Consider the following 15,539-nt stretch of genomic DNA (forward strand, 5'->3'; position numbering starts at 1 on the left):
GGACACAGACTAAATTAGCAAATGACACACAAGTTGACTTTTTAAAGCAGCTATTTGCCTGAGCCGTCTTCATGAGTCCCTTCCACAAAATTCAATAGGGCGGAGGGGGGCGCGGTATAGAAATATGAGCTTGGTGTTTAATTCCGTGCAGTAAGTCAAGAAACTCCTGGTCCCCATTTCTACACAGCTCTCAAAAGAGGTGGAAAGACTATTAAGCATCTACCCAGAGGACTGGAGAGAACTGAACATATGCCCTAATGCAGGAGGCATGCGTTCGATTCCCAGCACCACTGGTTTCTTCAAGCATCTTGGAGGGTGAACCATAAGCATGAAGTGAGGTGAGCCCCTGAGAACTGCCAGATGTGGTCAAACAGAAACAAGGAAAAAAAAGAATCTATGCAGAGCAGTTTGATCAGGGGAAGAAAATCAAGCAAGAAAACACTGACACATAAGAACTGGTAAAAAAAAAATTCACACATTATCATTCACAGATATGTGATCTAAATAAAAATAATTTACTAAAACACTATGGCAATGTTATGGTAGTTAAATTAAAAAGAGCTCAAGAGGGCTAATGATAATATTCCAATGCAAATAAATAACATTTTAGATATCATCAAAAAAGTTTCAAAAGCATATTTTTAAAAAGATACCACATACAACGCCAACAAAACTATAAGGGGATTAGCAATAATGATATAAAAGACTTCTTTGATGGTAACTATAAAATATTTTAAAATACTGAAATGAGGGGCTGGAGCGATAGCACAGCAGGTAGGGCGTTTGCCTTGCACGTGGCCAACCCGGGTTCGATTCCCAGAATCCCATACGGTCCCCTGAGCACCGCCAGGAGTAACTCCTGAGTAGAGCCAGGAGTAACCCCCTGTGCATTGCCAGGTGTGACCCAAAAAGAAAAAGAAAAAAAAAAGAAAAAACTGAAACGAAAAATCATACCTTGTATAGAAATGAGGGCATCAATATTTTAAAAATGCAAAATTTCCTACAAACTGACCTGCAAAGGTCAGAAAAATGGTATACAGTAAAGTTACTTGCCTCATATTCTTAACCCTCATTTGAATCTCTGGCACACATATGGTCCCCCAGCACTGCCCAAGATCACTCTTGAGTACAAAGCCAGAGCAGTTTGATCAGGGGAAGAAAATCAAGCAAGAAAACACTGACACATAAGAACTGGTAAAAAAAAAAAAAATTCACACATCATTCACAGATATGTGATCTAAATAGTGCTATTTGGTTTTGGGTGTGGTCCAAAAAGCAGAAAACAAAACAAACCAAATGACAAATGCAATATAAGCCATCTTAACACAAATACACTTGAGAATCACTTCCTGAACTCTCTATCAAACAAATAGATTCACAATCCTTATCCCAAAGTTTCAAATTTGAGTAGATTTAAAGAAGGCCTAAGAATCCATATTGCTGAAAAGATAAAAAATGATTCTGTTAAACATCTCAGTACTTCAAATATTGATATTTCAAATATTGTTAATTGTGCCAACATTTAAATTGAAAAAAATCTTGATATGGGGCTGTAATGATAGTATAGTGGGTAGGGCGTTTGCCTTGCACAAGGCAGACCTGGGTTGAATTCCCAGCATCTCATAAGATCCCCCCAAGTACTGCCAAGAATGGTTCCTGAACTCAGAGCCAGGAGTAAACCCTGGCTTAATATACTTGAGAATCACTTCCTGAACTATCAAACATAAATATATTCACAATCCTGATCCCAAAGTTTCAAATTTCAGTAGAATTGAAGGAGGCTTAAGAATCCGCATTGTTGGGACTGGAGTGATAGACAGCGGGTAGGGCGTTTGCTTTGCACACAGCCCGACCCGGATTCAATTCCCAGCATCCCATATGATCCCCTAAGCACTGCCAGCGGTAATTCCTGAGTGCAGAGCCAGGAGTAACCTCTGTGCATTGCCGGGTGTGACCCAAAAAGAAAAAAAAAGAATCTGTATTATTGATTGATTGTATTTTTTGCTTTTTGGGTCACATCCAGCAATGTGCAGGACTTACTCCTGGCTTTGCATTCAGGAATTACTCCTGGTGGTACTCAGGGGATCATATGAGATGCCAGGGATCAAAACTAGGACGGTCCCATGTAAGGCAAACACCCTACCTGCCGTACTATCATTCCCGCCCCAAAATCCATATTGGTGAAAAGCTAAAAAGTGATTCCATTAAACATCTTATTATGTTAAAGCATCATAGCAAAGTATGTATATGAGACTCCTGATCATTCCCACACCAGAAAAGGGAGAGGCAAAATGTTAAAAATATATATTAATAATAATAATAATAATAAAATAATACTATTGTTTCAATGCCCACAAGATCAAAAAGATTGAATATGTGCACAAATAATTAAGTACCATCAAAACTCACCAATGCCACTGAGGAAAATAGTCAAACCTCCCCAACTTCATATGCCACGTGTGATTTTTCACTCCATTCCCCAGGGAGCAGCTATCCTGGTTTAACATGGCTGGTTTAAGTTGGTCCTTTCAGGTTAGGCAGATGGATCATACACAGCCCATGATATATATTATTCATATATTTCATGTGGCCTGGCATACACAGGCCCCAGGTTTCATCTCCAGCCTTCCACGATCCATCCTCCATCTTCCTAGCATAGCCCTATTTGTTCCCAACAACAAACCAAAACAAAAAGCTGCTATCATCGCTTCATTTTGTTCTCCCTATGGGAAAAATAACTTCGCTGATGCTAAGAATCCCAGCGCCGTGACAGAGATAGAAGAACCAGGTTAAGCTGACTGTATGGCTGTTGCTTGTGCACTGGTGCTGGCTCACCTCACCCAAGTCTTGGAGAGAAACGACTATGCCTGCAACACATCATTTTTGTGTTGGATCTCATTCTCCTGGACTGGAGAGAATATGCTGGCAGGGAATAAATATAAAACAGGCAGGATATCCCTTTGCAGTTGGACGCTTTAGTGTGCTAGGAATTTCTACTGCATTCCCAGTTCTTCTCCAGAGAATTTTTTTGAGGGGAAAGGAGTAAGGTATAAAGCCTTACCACATTGTTCACTCCAGACATTAGTGAAAGAGTTCAAATTTAAGTTAATAATATTTCATAACCAACATCTGGCTCTGTTTGTTTTAAATTTATTCTGAATCCAGAGAAATAAGATGAGTTTTTAAATGGTACCCTTAAGTCCAATAAATGCCATTATTAAGGATTGGAGAAAAGAGCAAGAGGTTTCTTCTGGCTGGAAAGCAGAGCATCACAAACAGAAGAAACAGATTTGAAACACAACAGTTTTGAACAAAGCTATATTCTATAAGCAGGAAAAAAAAGACTCACATTAGGTTATATTATGCAATGGAACAACATCAAGAAAAAGAGTAGGGAAAAAAAAGGAGTTTTACTTAAAACCTGGAGTTGATTATACAACTAAAGTATGGGGATTAATTTTAGTTCTGAAAGAGATCGTGGAGTTTAACTGGTAATACTGGGAAACAGTATGACAAATAGGTCAGGAAAAGTGGCCTGAGAATCTAAGAGTGACAAGACGAGAGAAGTGCACTCAAAGATAACTCAGAGACCAGGCTAGATATTCCTTGGGAAAAGAATGGAGGTAAGAACTCATTTAGGGGCTACTAAATCCAAATAAAATATAATGGTGGTGGGGCTGGAGAGATAGTACAGCAGGTAGGGCGTTTGCCTTGCACGCGGACGACCCAGGTTCGATTCCCAGCATCCCATATGGTCCCTCAAGTACCACAAGGAGTAATTCCTGAGTGCATGAGCCAGGGGTAACCCCTGTGCAATGCTGGGTGTGACCCAAAAAGCAAAAAAATAAAATAAAATATAATGGTGGTACAAAGAAGGGGTGAATAAAAGCTATTATGGAAGCAAAATTAGAGAGCTGGGTGAATTTAGAGAGAGTACAGCCACTTTTACTTTCTATTTTCCTTCTATTCATGGAGAGCTATCAGGGATCAAGGAAAGCCTGAATTTTTAGCTACATCTGGATTAAATACTTTTGCAAAGTATTTGTCTTTGAGATGACAGTTTCCTAACAGAAAAAAAGGGAGGTTTATAAAGCACAGCCTTTTTCATTTTCTCAAATAAACAACTTTAAACATAACTTAAACACTTTGTTTTAAGAAATGAAAATTTGTATGTTATTTCTCTAGCATAAAGGTAAAGGTAAAGGTAAAGGCCCTCCCGTTGATCATCGATTTGCTCGAGTGGGCCCAGTAACGTCTCCATTGGAGCCTTTGTTGTTACTGTGTCTGGCATAAGACAAATTAATTCCCAGGAAAAATGAACTTAATCTGGAAAATATGACTGAATAAGATATCACTGAAAAATAAGCTCTGAATATGTGAGATCAATTTGCCTTATAAACACAGAATTTTTAAATAACCTTAGAGCAGGTCTCATAAAAATGTAAGACTATAATTATAATACAACTAGATAACAAGTGTTTACCATGTGCCTATGCTACAATATGACAGATTATCTCATTTAATCTTCACAGGGATATGAGCTGGAGCCTAACAGGAGTTTTCCCACTACCTAAAGTAGAATGTTACATTTAAAAAAAAAGGGGGGGGGCTACTTTTTTTAAGCCTGTGAATACTATTGCCATTAATTTATATGAAACAAAATTTTTAGCATTTCCAAGTCCAAAAAGTTACCTAATTAATCATACCAAAGAAAAAGTTTCTCTTTTGGGGACAGCACAATAGCACAGTGGACCAGACTCTGTTTGCACACAGTCATCCAAGGTTCAATCTCCAGCACCCCATGCAGTCCTTCAAACACTACCATGACTGATCTCTGAGCACAGAGCCAGGCATAAGCCCTGAGAACTGCCGGTGTGGTACAAAAAAACAAAACAAAACAAAACAAAACAAAACACTATTTTTGCACAGTGAGGAAAATCTGTACAAAACATCCTCCATCTTACCAATGAATGAGCTTAGTACAAGAAAGACTAAGGCTTGCTTAGATTTCATGAATATGGAGAGCCAGGATTTGAACTCAAGCTGTTTCAATCATGAAACCATGGCCATTAACCTCTAAGCTTGACACGGTGAAATCACACTGAAGCATCCTTTGTTTGGGCTTTCAAAAATTACAATAATAAAAATTGTAATGTAATAATTCTCTGAAAAGTGGGGACTGAAAAAAAAATAATACCTTCACTTGTTTTGAATGCAGCCAACCCCAATTCCATTCCCAGCTACAAGAAGCTGTACACTAGTGAAAATTATACTAATGTTATTTCAAATCTCTGTGTATAACCTCTATAGTCTGTCTCATTCTGAGCTACAGCAGCAGGTGTACATGCTGTGTGTCAGAAATAGAGCAGTGACCTAAATTTAACTCCCAGAGCTACAAGCAGCACACCATGGCATTTATGAGTCAACAGCATCCAATCTCTAGATAAAATGTGCTGCCCTCTAGTGATTTCAACACCTCACATGTAACATTAACCAGAGCTAAGAAAGAGAACCTTTCTTAGAGAAATAAATCAACTAATTTAGAAAACAAAGCATTGGTTCCTGCAAAGCTAGTATGCTATCAACGAGCCACATTCTTGACCCCTTGGATTATATTTTGAGACATGAATTCTTTCAACACGTAAAACCATCCTGTACTCTCTACTTTCTCTTTTTGCCATGTTTTGGCCTAGGTTTTTCATAAACATTCCAAATTAATGACTCGCCAGTGGATATCTTTCCATCTTTGTTCCTGCATACCAAATTTACTCTTCTTATAAAACTGATTTTGGGCTGGAGAAACAGCACTGCGGGTAGGGTGTTTGCCTTCCATGCTGCCTACCTGGGGTCCAATCTCTGGCATCCCAGAAGACCTTCTGAATCCCACCAGGAGTGATCCCCGAACACAAAGTCAGGAGTCAGTCTAAGAACTGCTAGGGATAAACCCAAAACAACAACAATTTTAAAAAATGAATGAATTCATTTTCTAATAACTAAATTTCTACATAAGTCTGAATTTGTACTCTGAAAAGCATAATGAAGGGTCATGATGTAGCTCAAAGACAGAGCAGACGCCTCCACACGCCAGGCTGAGTTGTCTGGGAGACCCTGGAGGTGGGGCATGTAAGTCCACCACCCACCCAGAAAGAGCTCCCACAGCCAAAAACCTCACATCCACAATTGCCACCATGATCATGCCAGACTCCACTGCTCGGGACAAGCCTCATCCAGAAATGAATTTGTTGAAGCACTCAGGTACGCAGGTTTTGTGACTGAAATCTCCAGGCTCTTACAGAGTCAGGGATGGGCTACCTCCCCATATCTCTCCATACTTTCAGAAGCTTTGGCAGTCAGGCTCATATCCCAAAGTTAAAAATGTAACTCCAGCTGTATCACCCCATTCAAAATTTTGGAATTCCTAGAATGACATCTCAAACTCTACATCAATGATAAACCAGAAGTAGTACAGCACATTGGATAAGATGTAAAGTATAAGGCAACCAATCTCAATTAACAAAAATCTAAACACCCAAGGCTTAAACCTGTAACAACATGCTGGTAATCTTTTATTCAAGGTCTTAATGGCTCGATGGTGAGATACAACAATCTTCACTAACTTTATTCTATGGAAACATTTTTGATCATTTTTAGCAAATTATTTATAATAAGCAATATAAAATAATTATTGAGGGCCTGCTATAGGAGCAGGCTTAAGGAGTGGTTGGGAAAATTGTAAATAATGGTGGTGGAATTGGTGTTGAAATACTGAATGTAATAAATCATCATGAACAACTTTGTAAAAAAAGAAAGAGTTTACAGTAAAAAAAAAAAAAAGAGCACTCGCCTCACACATGAAGCTCTGGGTTCAATCCCTAGCATTGCAAAAAGATAAAATAAAATAAAATGACAATTATAACTTAATATGACAATATTAAGTTTAGCCTTATGCGGTATGATTTTGCTTTCTTTTTTCTCTTGTCTTTTCCATGTTTGTTCACATTATTGTTGTCCCACGTGGCCACTGGCAGTTCCGGCATAGCCACTGTGATCCCTGAAACCAAGTAAATACGCAAAGTATACCCGGTGCACCAACCAGGTATATGCCAGCACTTTAACGAAGTGTGTGAGCCCCAGGTGCACAAGTGTGTGCTGCCCAATAACAAAAGGAAAGGGATAATAAAATGATAAAACAATAGTGCGTAAAACAAAACAGAATTCAAATCCTATGCCAATACTATTTTTCTATATGGAATAAATATAAAGAAGAGTTAAAATACACTATAGCTATCTTTCCTTTTTTTGTAGTTGCTGATTTGTTTGTTTTTTGGTGTCATACTCGGCAGTGCTCAGGGCTTAGTCCTGTCTCTACACTCACTCTTGGCAGTGCTTGAGGCACCATATAAGGTGCTAGGGATTGACTGCGTGCAAGGCAAGTGCCTTAGCTCCGTCTTGTCTTTCCAGCCCCTTATATTTAATTTATTACTGTGCTTGGATAACAACAATATAAAAATGACTGCAGAGATATGAATGGAAAAAAAACCTTTGTATACTGTTGGTGGGAATGAAATTAGTGTAGTCATTGTGGAAAACAGTATGAAGACCCTCCCCTCAAAAAATTTAATGGACCAGAGAGATAGTAAAAGGCTTAAGACACTTATCTTGCACGTAGCAAACACCAGTTCAACCCGCACGCATCACCAGAGTGACCACCTCGGAGTACAGAACCAGGAGTAGTCCCTGAGCACTGACGGGCATGGCCCAACCTGCCTCCCCTAACCCCCAAAAGAGCTTGGAAAGAGAGCTCAGGGCTCACGACATGCTTTGCATTCAGGAGGTCTTGAGTCAATCCACACTACACAGTCCTCTGAATACCACTGTGAGTGACTGATCCCTAATCACAAAGTCACAAGTAGCACCCAAGCACTAGCCCAAAACAAAACAACCAAAAATTTAAAAATAGAAATTCCATACAACCCAGCTATCCCAATTCTGGGTATCTGCCTAAAGACTATAAAAACATTACACCTAAGTGCTATCCACACCCCTGAGTTCATCAGAGCATCAAGGACAATAGTTTGGACTGGGAAACAAAGTAAGTGCCATAGGCAGATGACTGATATAGAAGATGTGCTACACATACGCAATGAAATACTTCTCAGGTACCAAAAAGATTAAATTCTGCCCTGTACAACAACGAAATGGAACTGAGTGAAGTCAGATGGAGAAAGACAAACACTGTCGGATTTCACTCCTATGTGGTGAAAACAAATCGAATGAACAAAGAAAACAAAAATAAACTCTTAGAACATAAGACAAAATTAATGGTTAACAGAAGTTACTGGGCAAGTTGGAAGAAAGGAGCCCAGCAGGTTGTGAAGGGCAGAACTGGTCAACTAGAGCATCCACAGACGTTAGTTTACAATGATGTACATCTGCAATGTGTGTAAGCCAGTATTACTTCAGGAAAAAAAATTTACAAAATGGTTCCAAATTTAACAATAAAGTAAAAATAACAATAAATAATCACCAAAATCACTTGCAGAAGTTTTATAAGTGAAACCAAAAGGGAGCGTGGACAGTAACAAAGAATCTCAGTTTTTCTGATTACTAGGTGAAATGGCACCACCTAGAGTAACTTGGTTTACAAGTGGTTTACAAGTCACCAGGCCCATGAGTTTTGAAATTGACTTTTATTTGTTTGTTTTGGGGGCCTCATATTGCGATGCTCACAGGTTACTCCTGTCTCTGCACTCAGGAATCACTCCTAGCAGTGCTTAGGGAACCATATGGGATGCCAGGGATCAAACCCAGGTTGGTTGTGTATGAGACAAGAGCAGTATCCACTGTACTTCACTTCAGCTCCAGAAACTAAGTGATCCTTGTTAGATTTTTCAAAACATGGGGTGCTGGTGATGTAGCAAGTGATAAAGCACTTGCCCAGTATATGTGCTGGGTTTGAGCCCCAGCACCATAAAAAAAAAAGAGGGAAGATATGCATTATTTAAAAAAATGTAATACAAAGAATTATTTTGTACTATTTCAAATTCACAAATATTCACTCAAAATTAGCTTTACAGCAGCCATACTTCCTCTTAAATTACTTGACATACGTATAATTCACATATCATTAAATACTTTCAGGGGGCCTGAGCAATAGTACATAGTGAGTACGCATTTGCCTTGCATGCATCCGACACTGGTCCGATCCTCAGCATCCCATATGGTTTCCAATCCCACCAGAAGTAAGTCCTGAGCACAGAGCCAGAAGTAAGCCCTGAGCTCTGCTGGGTGGAGGTAAAAAAAAAATAATAATAAACAAACAAACAGTCTCTCCCTTTTTGAGTACAATTCTATATACATTGGTATATGTATGGAGTTGTGTAACTATCACCATAATTATCTTAGAAACATACCATACTTTTTTTAAAGAGAGGTATACTTGATATATATGTGTACAGAGATCATAAGTTCAATATTAATAATACTGAAAAAAGCAAAAAAGCTAATGTAATTCTTAGGCTCTATTATTATAATGGTCAGGTTTCCAGTTCATTATAGAGAAAGCATATAAACATCCCAAAGGTCCTTTTAGTAGGAAGAAGAAAAACAAAACAAAATGCTTTAATGCAGCAATGTACAAGGTCAAAGAGATAGCACTTCATGCAGCTGATGCAGTCTGATCCCTGACACCACAGAAGCAGGGGAAAGCCCTGAGCCCAGCCAGGTTACACCTCTCCCCCCCAAAAAAATCCTAAAATAAAACCTAATAGCATCTTACCAATATCATTAGCAAGGGAATTTGGGTCAGAAGTCCCCAGGGTAGCTTCAAACTCCTCCTGGAGACGATAGGCTCTTTGCAGCAACGCTTCAAGTTTATGGATAAACTCAGAACTAATAATATCCTACAATGAAAAGGTACACATAGCAAACATCATGTTGCAATGTTGAAATTCCAAACATTCTCTACTTTTCAGTGAAAGTCAGGCAAAGTCAGGGATATATTTAAAAAAAAAAAAAACCTACTGCTTGATAGTGGAAAAACTGCTGAGACACAAGTCTCAGGAGAGAACCCAAGAATATAGTATAATATAGCAGGCAGGATGCTTGCCTAGTGAGCAGGAATTCAAGTTCCTGCTTCCTCTGCTTGGTAATCTGAGTTTTACAATCCAAATTGCAGTTTTAAAAAGATCTCCAGTATGGCAGAGCGATAGTACAGAGTAGGGCATTTGCCTTGCATGCGGCTGACCCGGGTTCAATCCCTGGTATCCCATATGGTCTCCTGAGCACTGCCAAGAATAATTCCTGAGCACAGAGCCAGGAGTAAACCCTGAGCATCACAGGGTGTGACCCAAAAAGTAATAATAATAATAATAATAATAATAATAATACAAAAAGATCTCCAGAGAGCACAGAGGTTAAGGTGTTTGCCATGCAAGTGGCCAGCCTCATTCCAATAGATAGTACTATAGATGGCCCCTGAGCACAGAGCACAGAGTAACTCCTGAGCACAGATGGTGTGGTCCAAGTCCCCACCCCCAACTTCAAAAAAATTTCCTTTAGGGCCAGAGAGACAGTACATAAGTACGGCATTTGCCTTGTACACAGCCAACTCGGATTCAATGCCAGCACCCCATATGATCCTTTGAGCACACCAGGAGTGATCACACTCCCTGAGTGCAGAGCCAGGAGTAACACCTGAGTATCGCTGGGTGTGACCCAAAAAGGAAACAAAAAATTTCCTTAGGGGCCAGGGAGATAAATCAAGTAGTAGACCTAGGGCTAGCAGGCACAGTCCTGAGGTTTAACGTTAATCTAGCACCTCATGCCCACCCAGCAACAATGGACATAATCCAGATGGCCACCAGAGACACCCCACTTAAGCACCACTAGGTATAACCCCCGTAAAAAATATTCATCTAGAAACCACATCTGGTTAATTCCCAATTTGATGATTAAGCTTCAAATCTGAACTTCAACAACTTAAATAGAAAAACTCAACAAAAAGTACTTTTTATCATGGACAGGCAACAATTTAGGGAACTTAGAGCCTTGAAACCAGTTTTGCAAGAAGCATTAAAAGAACTGCTTGAGAGAGAGAGAGAGAGAGAGAGAGAGAGAGAGAGAGAGAGAGGAGAGAGGGAGGAAGAGAGAAGAGAGAGGAAAAGCGCCTGCCAAAGAGGTAGGCAGAGGTGGGGGTTGTCGGGTGATGGGAGGGAACCTGAGGACACTGATGCTGGGAAGTATATACTGGTGGAGGGATGGGCGTTGGAATACTGTATGGCTGAAATCCATTCATGAAAAGCTTTGTGAGGGTATAGTTTCACAGTGATTCAATAAAAAAAAATGTTAAAAAAACTAAAAAGAACTGCTTTAAAGGACAGGAAAAACTTCCCATTCTGTGGCATTGAGTACGGCACACCTTAATGCCGCATATGGTTGTCCTCTACTAGACTAAGAATGGTTAAAAACATATAACAACAATCACCACAAATTGACTTTATTGATTTTGTTTGTTTTCTGACATTCTATTTGCATTCCTTTAAGCTTTGTTGGGGGAAACAGTACAAAATAAACTTGTTATATGCATGTCAAAGAGGCAGGCTGGAGAGTGGGAGGGAACCTGGGACATGGTTCAGGGAAGGGGACACTCAACTTTGTAAATAGTACTGTAGCACTGTCCTCCCATTGTTCATCGATTTGCTCAAGCAGGCCCAGTAATGTCTCCATTGTGAGACTTGTTGTTACTGTGTTTGGCATACCCAATACGTCATGGGTAGCTTGCTAGGCTTTGCCAGGCAGGCGAAATAATCTTAATAAAACTTTTAAAAATTAAAAATAAGTTTAAAAAGCATTTTAAAAATAATCCCAAAAGGGAAAAATATATGGTTTTATTAAATGCAGCGAACAGCAAATACACTAAATCAACATTAAAAGCAGTTTACTTTTGCCAATATTACGAAGGAAACTTTCAAATAAACCATGCTTACATCTACAGTCTCCTCAGCAATGGCATCTCCTGCACCCAGTTTAATGGAACCACAGGCTTCATCTTCGGCCTGTCTATGTCGAAAGGTTAGAGCCTGCTCCCATCGACGCAGTGCTTCTTCAAACAGTTCCATACCTACAAAGAACAGAAAATTAGAAAGAAGCAAAACCAAAGTCAAAGTAACATTACTTGGGGTCTGAAATGCTTCGCATATGATCATCATAAATGAGGTGATCTGATTTGAGCACAAAAAAATAACTTTATCTAGAATCAGAGAGGGCTGGAGCGATACCACAGCGGGTAGGGGGCTTGCCTTGCACTAGGCCGACCTGGGTTCAATTCCTCCACCCCTCTCGGAGAGCCCAGCAAGCTACCGAGAGTATCCCACCCGCACGGCAGAGCCTGGCAAGCTCCCCATGGTGTATTCAATATGCCAAAACAGTAACAAGTCTCACAACAGAGACGTTACTGGTGTCCACTCGAGCAATATGATGAACAACAGAGGACAGTGCTACAGTGCTACAGTACAGGATCAGAGAGACAGTACAGCAAATAAGATGCTTGCCTTACTTGCAGGTGACCAGGGCTCAATCTCCAGCCCCATATATGGTCCCCCAACCCTGGAGTGATCCCTGAGTGCAGAGCAAGGAGTAAGTCCTGAGTACCTCCAGGTGGCCCCAAACAGCAAAAAGGCAAAAATAAATAAAAAATAATGTTATCAAATCTTGGAACACTTCTTAAAAGAATCTTAACGTCCCCCCAAAAACATCCTGTTGACAATTCTAGTAAACCAAATTTATTTTATCACATCTTGTAGTACTTTTTAATAGAATCTTAAAGTTCCCCACCATCCCCTCTGCCCCAAATCCTAAGTTGACAATTCTAGTCAACCAAAAAAAAAAAGAAGAAAAAAATATTTCTTTAAATGTATTTCAAATATATATATATATGTGTGTGCATATATGATAATTTAAAATTTAACTAAAACAACATCATGAGATCATCAAAAGTCCAACAATTTAAATTTTTACAGTCATACAACTATGGTTCCTAAATTAAAAGAGAAAACGGAAGAAAAACTGGACAGATATACACACAAAAATCGGTAGAAGAAATTAGTTGGAAAGAAGCTATGAGTTTGGGGCTGGATTTGCACATGGCTGACCCGGGTTTGATTCCCAGCATCCCAATATGGTCCCCCAAGCACTGCCAGGAGTAATTGCTGAGTGAAGAACCAGGAGTGGCCCCTGTGCATCGTCGGGTGTGACCCAAAAAGAAAAAAAAAAGAAGCTATGAAGTTTATAAGACATTCCCACTGTCAAGAGAAGACAGTCCAGCTAAAAGATAATAGCATATAGTAGAAAATAAAATATATTACCATCTTTTTTCCACCAAAAGATATCTTAACTCACTATATACCAACTTGTTGATTTCAATACAGAAATTTCTGGATCAGAAAGACAATTAGAAAAGACCCATAAGTCCAGTTAGGATTTTACTTTTAATTGCTGTTAATAGAAATGTTTGAGGTATATATGTGCCCAGTTTTTCTTCCAGATAAATCATCACTGCCCTCCCGTTGTTCATCAATTTGCTCGAGCGAGCCCAGTAATGTCTCCATTGTGAGACTTCTTGTTACTGTGTTTGTCATATTGAATACTCTCGGTAGCTTGCCAGGCTCTCCAAGAGGGGCAGAAGAATTGAACCCGGCTGGGCTGGGCTGGCTGTGCGCAAGGCAAACGCCCTACCGCTGTGCTATCACTCCAGCCCATTATATATATAATGATTCTACATCTAAAAAACCCCAAATATTCAAAAATTCAACTTTTCTTGACATGCAAAAGATTTTTCAAAGTTGCTTAAGAAGCTGGGTTAGTCATTCTCAAAATGTTTCTAGATGTGATAGTTAAGGAACACCTCTCCTTGGAGGGCCAGAGAGATTTACAGTGGGGTTGCCTTGCATGCGGTTGACCCAGGTTTAACTCTAGCACTCCAGGTGATCACCTGAGCCCCGCCAGGAGAGATCCCTGAGTGCAAAGCCACGAATAAACCCTGAGCCCACTGGATGTAGCCCAAAAACCAAGGGGGAAAAAAAAAGAATGCCTCTTCTTTAAAATTATTTCTTCAATAATCAGAGGACTCTACAATCATAAATAAATAGAACGTTCTTAATGCCACTCAGCCTTTTCTTTTTTCATTTTCTGTACTGAAAAATCAATATCTGGATCTTCTAAAAATTTAATCTACTTAGGCCAGGGATGTAGCTCAGCAGAAAGGCACTTGCCTTGTGTGTGTGTGTATAAACATATATATATAATATATATAATAATATATATTATTATTATATACAAATGCTGGCCGACTTTGACCGTGAGTGTGGAAAGGTAGGACTACAGCTGAATCTTACGAAGACAATGTTTATGAGAAACAGCCTCGTTCCTGACGCCCCATTCGCTCTCAACGGAACGACCATCTCCGAATGCAACAGCTATGTGTACCTAGGTCGAGAAGTCAACATGACAAATGACCTGGCACCCGAGCTGCGCAGGAGGAAGAGAGCGGCTTGGAACGCCTTTAAGAACATCGAAGAAATAGCTAAGAGGACGAAGAACCTCTGGCTCCGGGCACATCTCTTTGATTCCACTGTTCTTCCTGCATTAATATATGCCTCAGAGACCTGAGCCCTACGTAAACAGGATGAGAATGCTATTCGGGTCTCCCAATGAGGAATTGAAAGAGCTATGCTTGGAATATCACATTTCACTCAAATGAGAGAAAGAATCCTGAGTTCCGACATCCGTCGAAGATCAAGAATCAGGGACGCTGTCTCGTTTGCCAAGGTGTCGAATATCAGATGGGCTGGTCACGTAATGAGATTTAAAGACGACCGCTGGACTAGAGCTGTTACCAACTGGATTCCACAGGATGTCAAAAGACCGCATGGCCGCCCACCTACCAGATGGTCAGACTTCTTCATCAAGATCATGAACGATCGGTTTGAGGCTCTTCATGTTCCCAGAGCGAACAGATGCCATTGGGCTACACTGGCACGCGACAGGGACGAATGGAGATGTTACTGGCACCCGCTCGAGCAAATCGACGACTAATGGGAAGTTAAGTGATTAAGTGATATAATAATATATAATAATATATATATAATATATATGACAGGCCCTGAACTTAAAAGAAAATGATGTGACTATTGACCATCTTTCCCACAAGCTATACAATTCTATTCCTCCAGCCTTTTCTTAACTATCTTTTTCTCCATTCATCTGATTATTTGGGCTACATTTTAGGAAGAAAAATTTAAAAGCACTGTTGGTCAAGGATTTTAGTTACATACAGGGCCAAAGAGACAGCACAGGGGTTAAGGTGTATGCTTTGCCTGTGGCTCACCCAGGTTCAATCCCTGGCACTACTATGTTCTCCTTAACAACTCCAGAAATGATCCTTGAGCACAGAGCTAGGAGTAAGCCCTGGGTGTGGCCCAAAACCACAAGCAAAAAAACAAATAATGCTTTAAGGAAACTGCCTTATCTCTCATCTACCA

The 15,539-nt window shown here is 39.9% G+C and overlaps 1 protein-coding gene across 2 annotated transcripts in view; it reads right to left on the reverse strand.

Annotated features, from left to right (window-relative positions):
• The window catches only part of MIGA1 (mitoguardin 1), a 74,655-nt gene that overhangs the window by 35,928 nt on the left and 23,188 nt on the right, over positions 1 to 15,539 (reverse strand). For both annotated transcript variants that reach the window (XM_056123764.1, XM_056123765.1), the window contains exons 6-7: positions 11,988 to 12,121; positions 9,779 to 9,902 (exon numbers count right to left, since the gene is read on the reverse strand). In XM_056123764.1, coding sequence (XP_055979739.1) covers positions 9,779 to 9,902; positions 11,988 to 12,121 — 258 coding nt within the window. The remainder of the gene's footprint in view (positions 1 to 9,778; positions 9,903 to 11,987; positions 12,122 to 15,539) is intronic.

Source organism: Sorex fumeus, unplaced genomic scaffold (genome assembly GCF_029834395.1).
Source record: "Sorex fumeus unplaced genomic scaffold, SorFum_2.1 ptg000047l, whole genome shotgun sequence".
NCBI lineage: Eukaryota > Metazoa > Chordata > Mammalia > Eulipotyphla > Soricidae > Sorex > Sorex fumeus.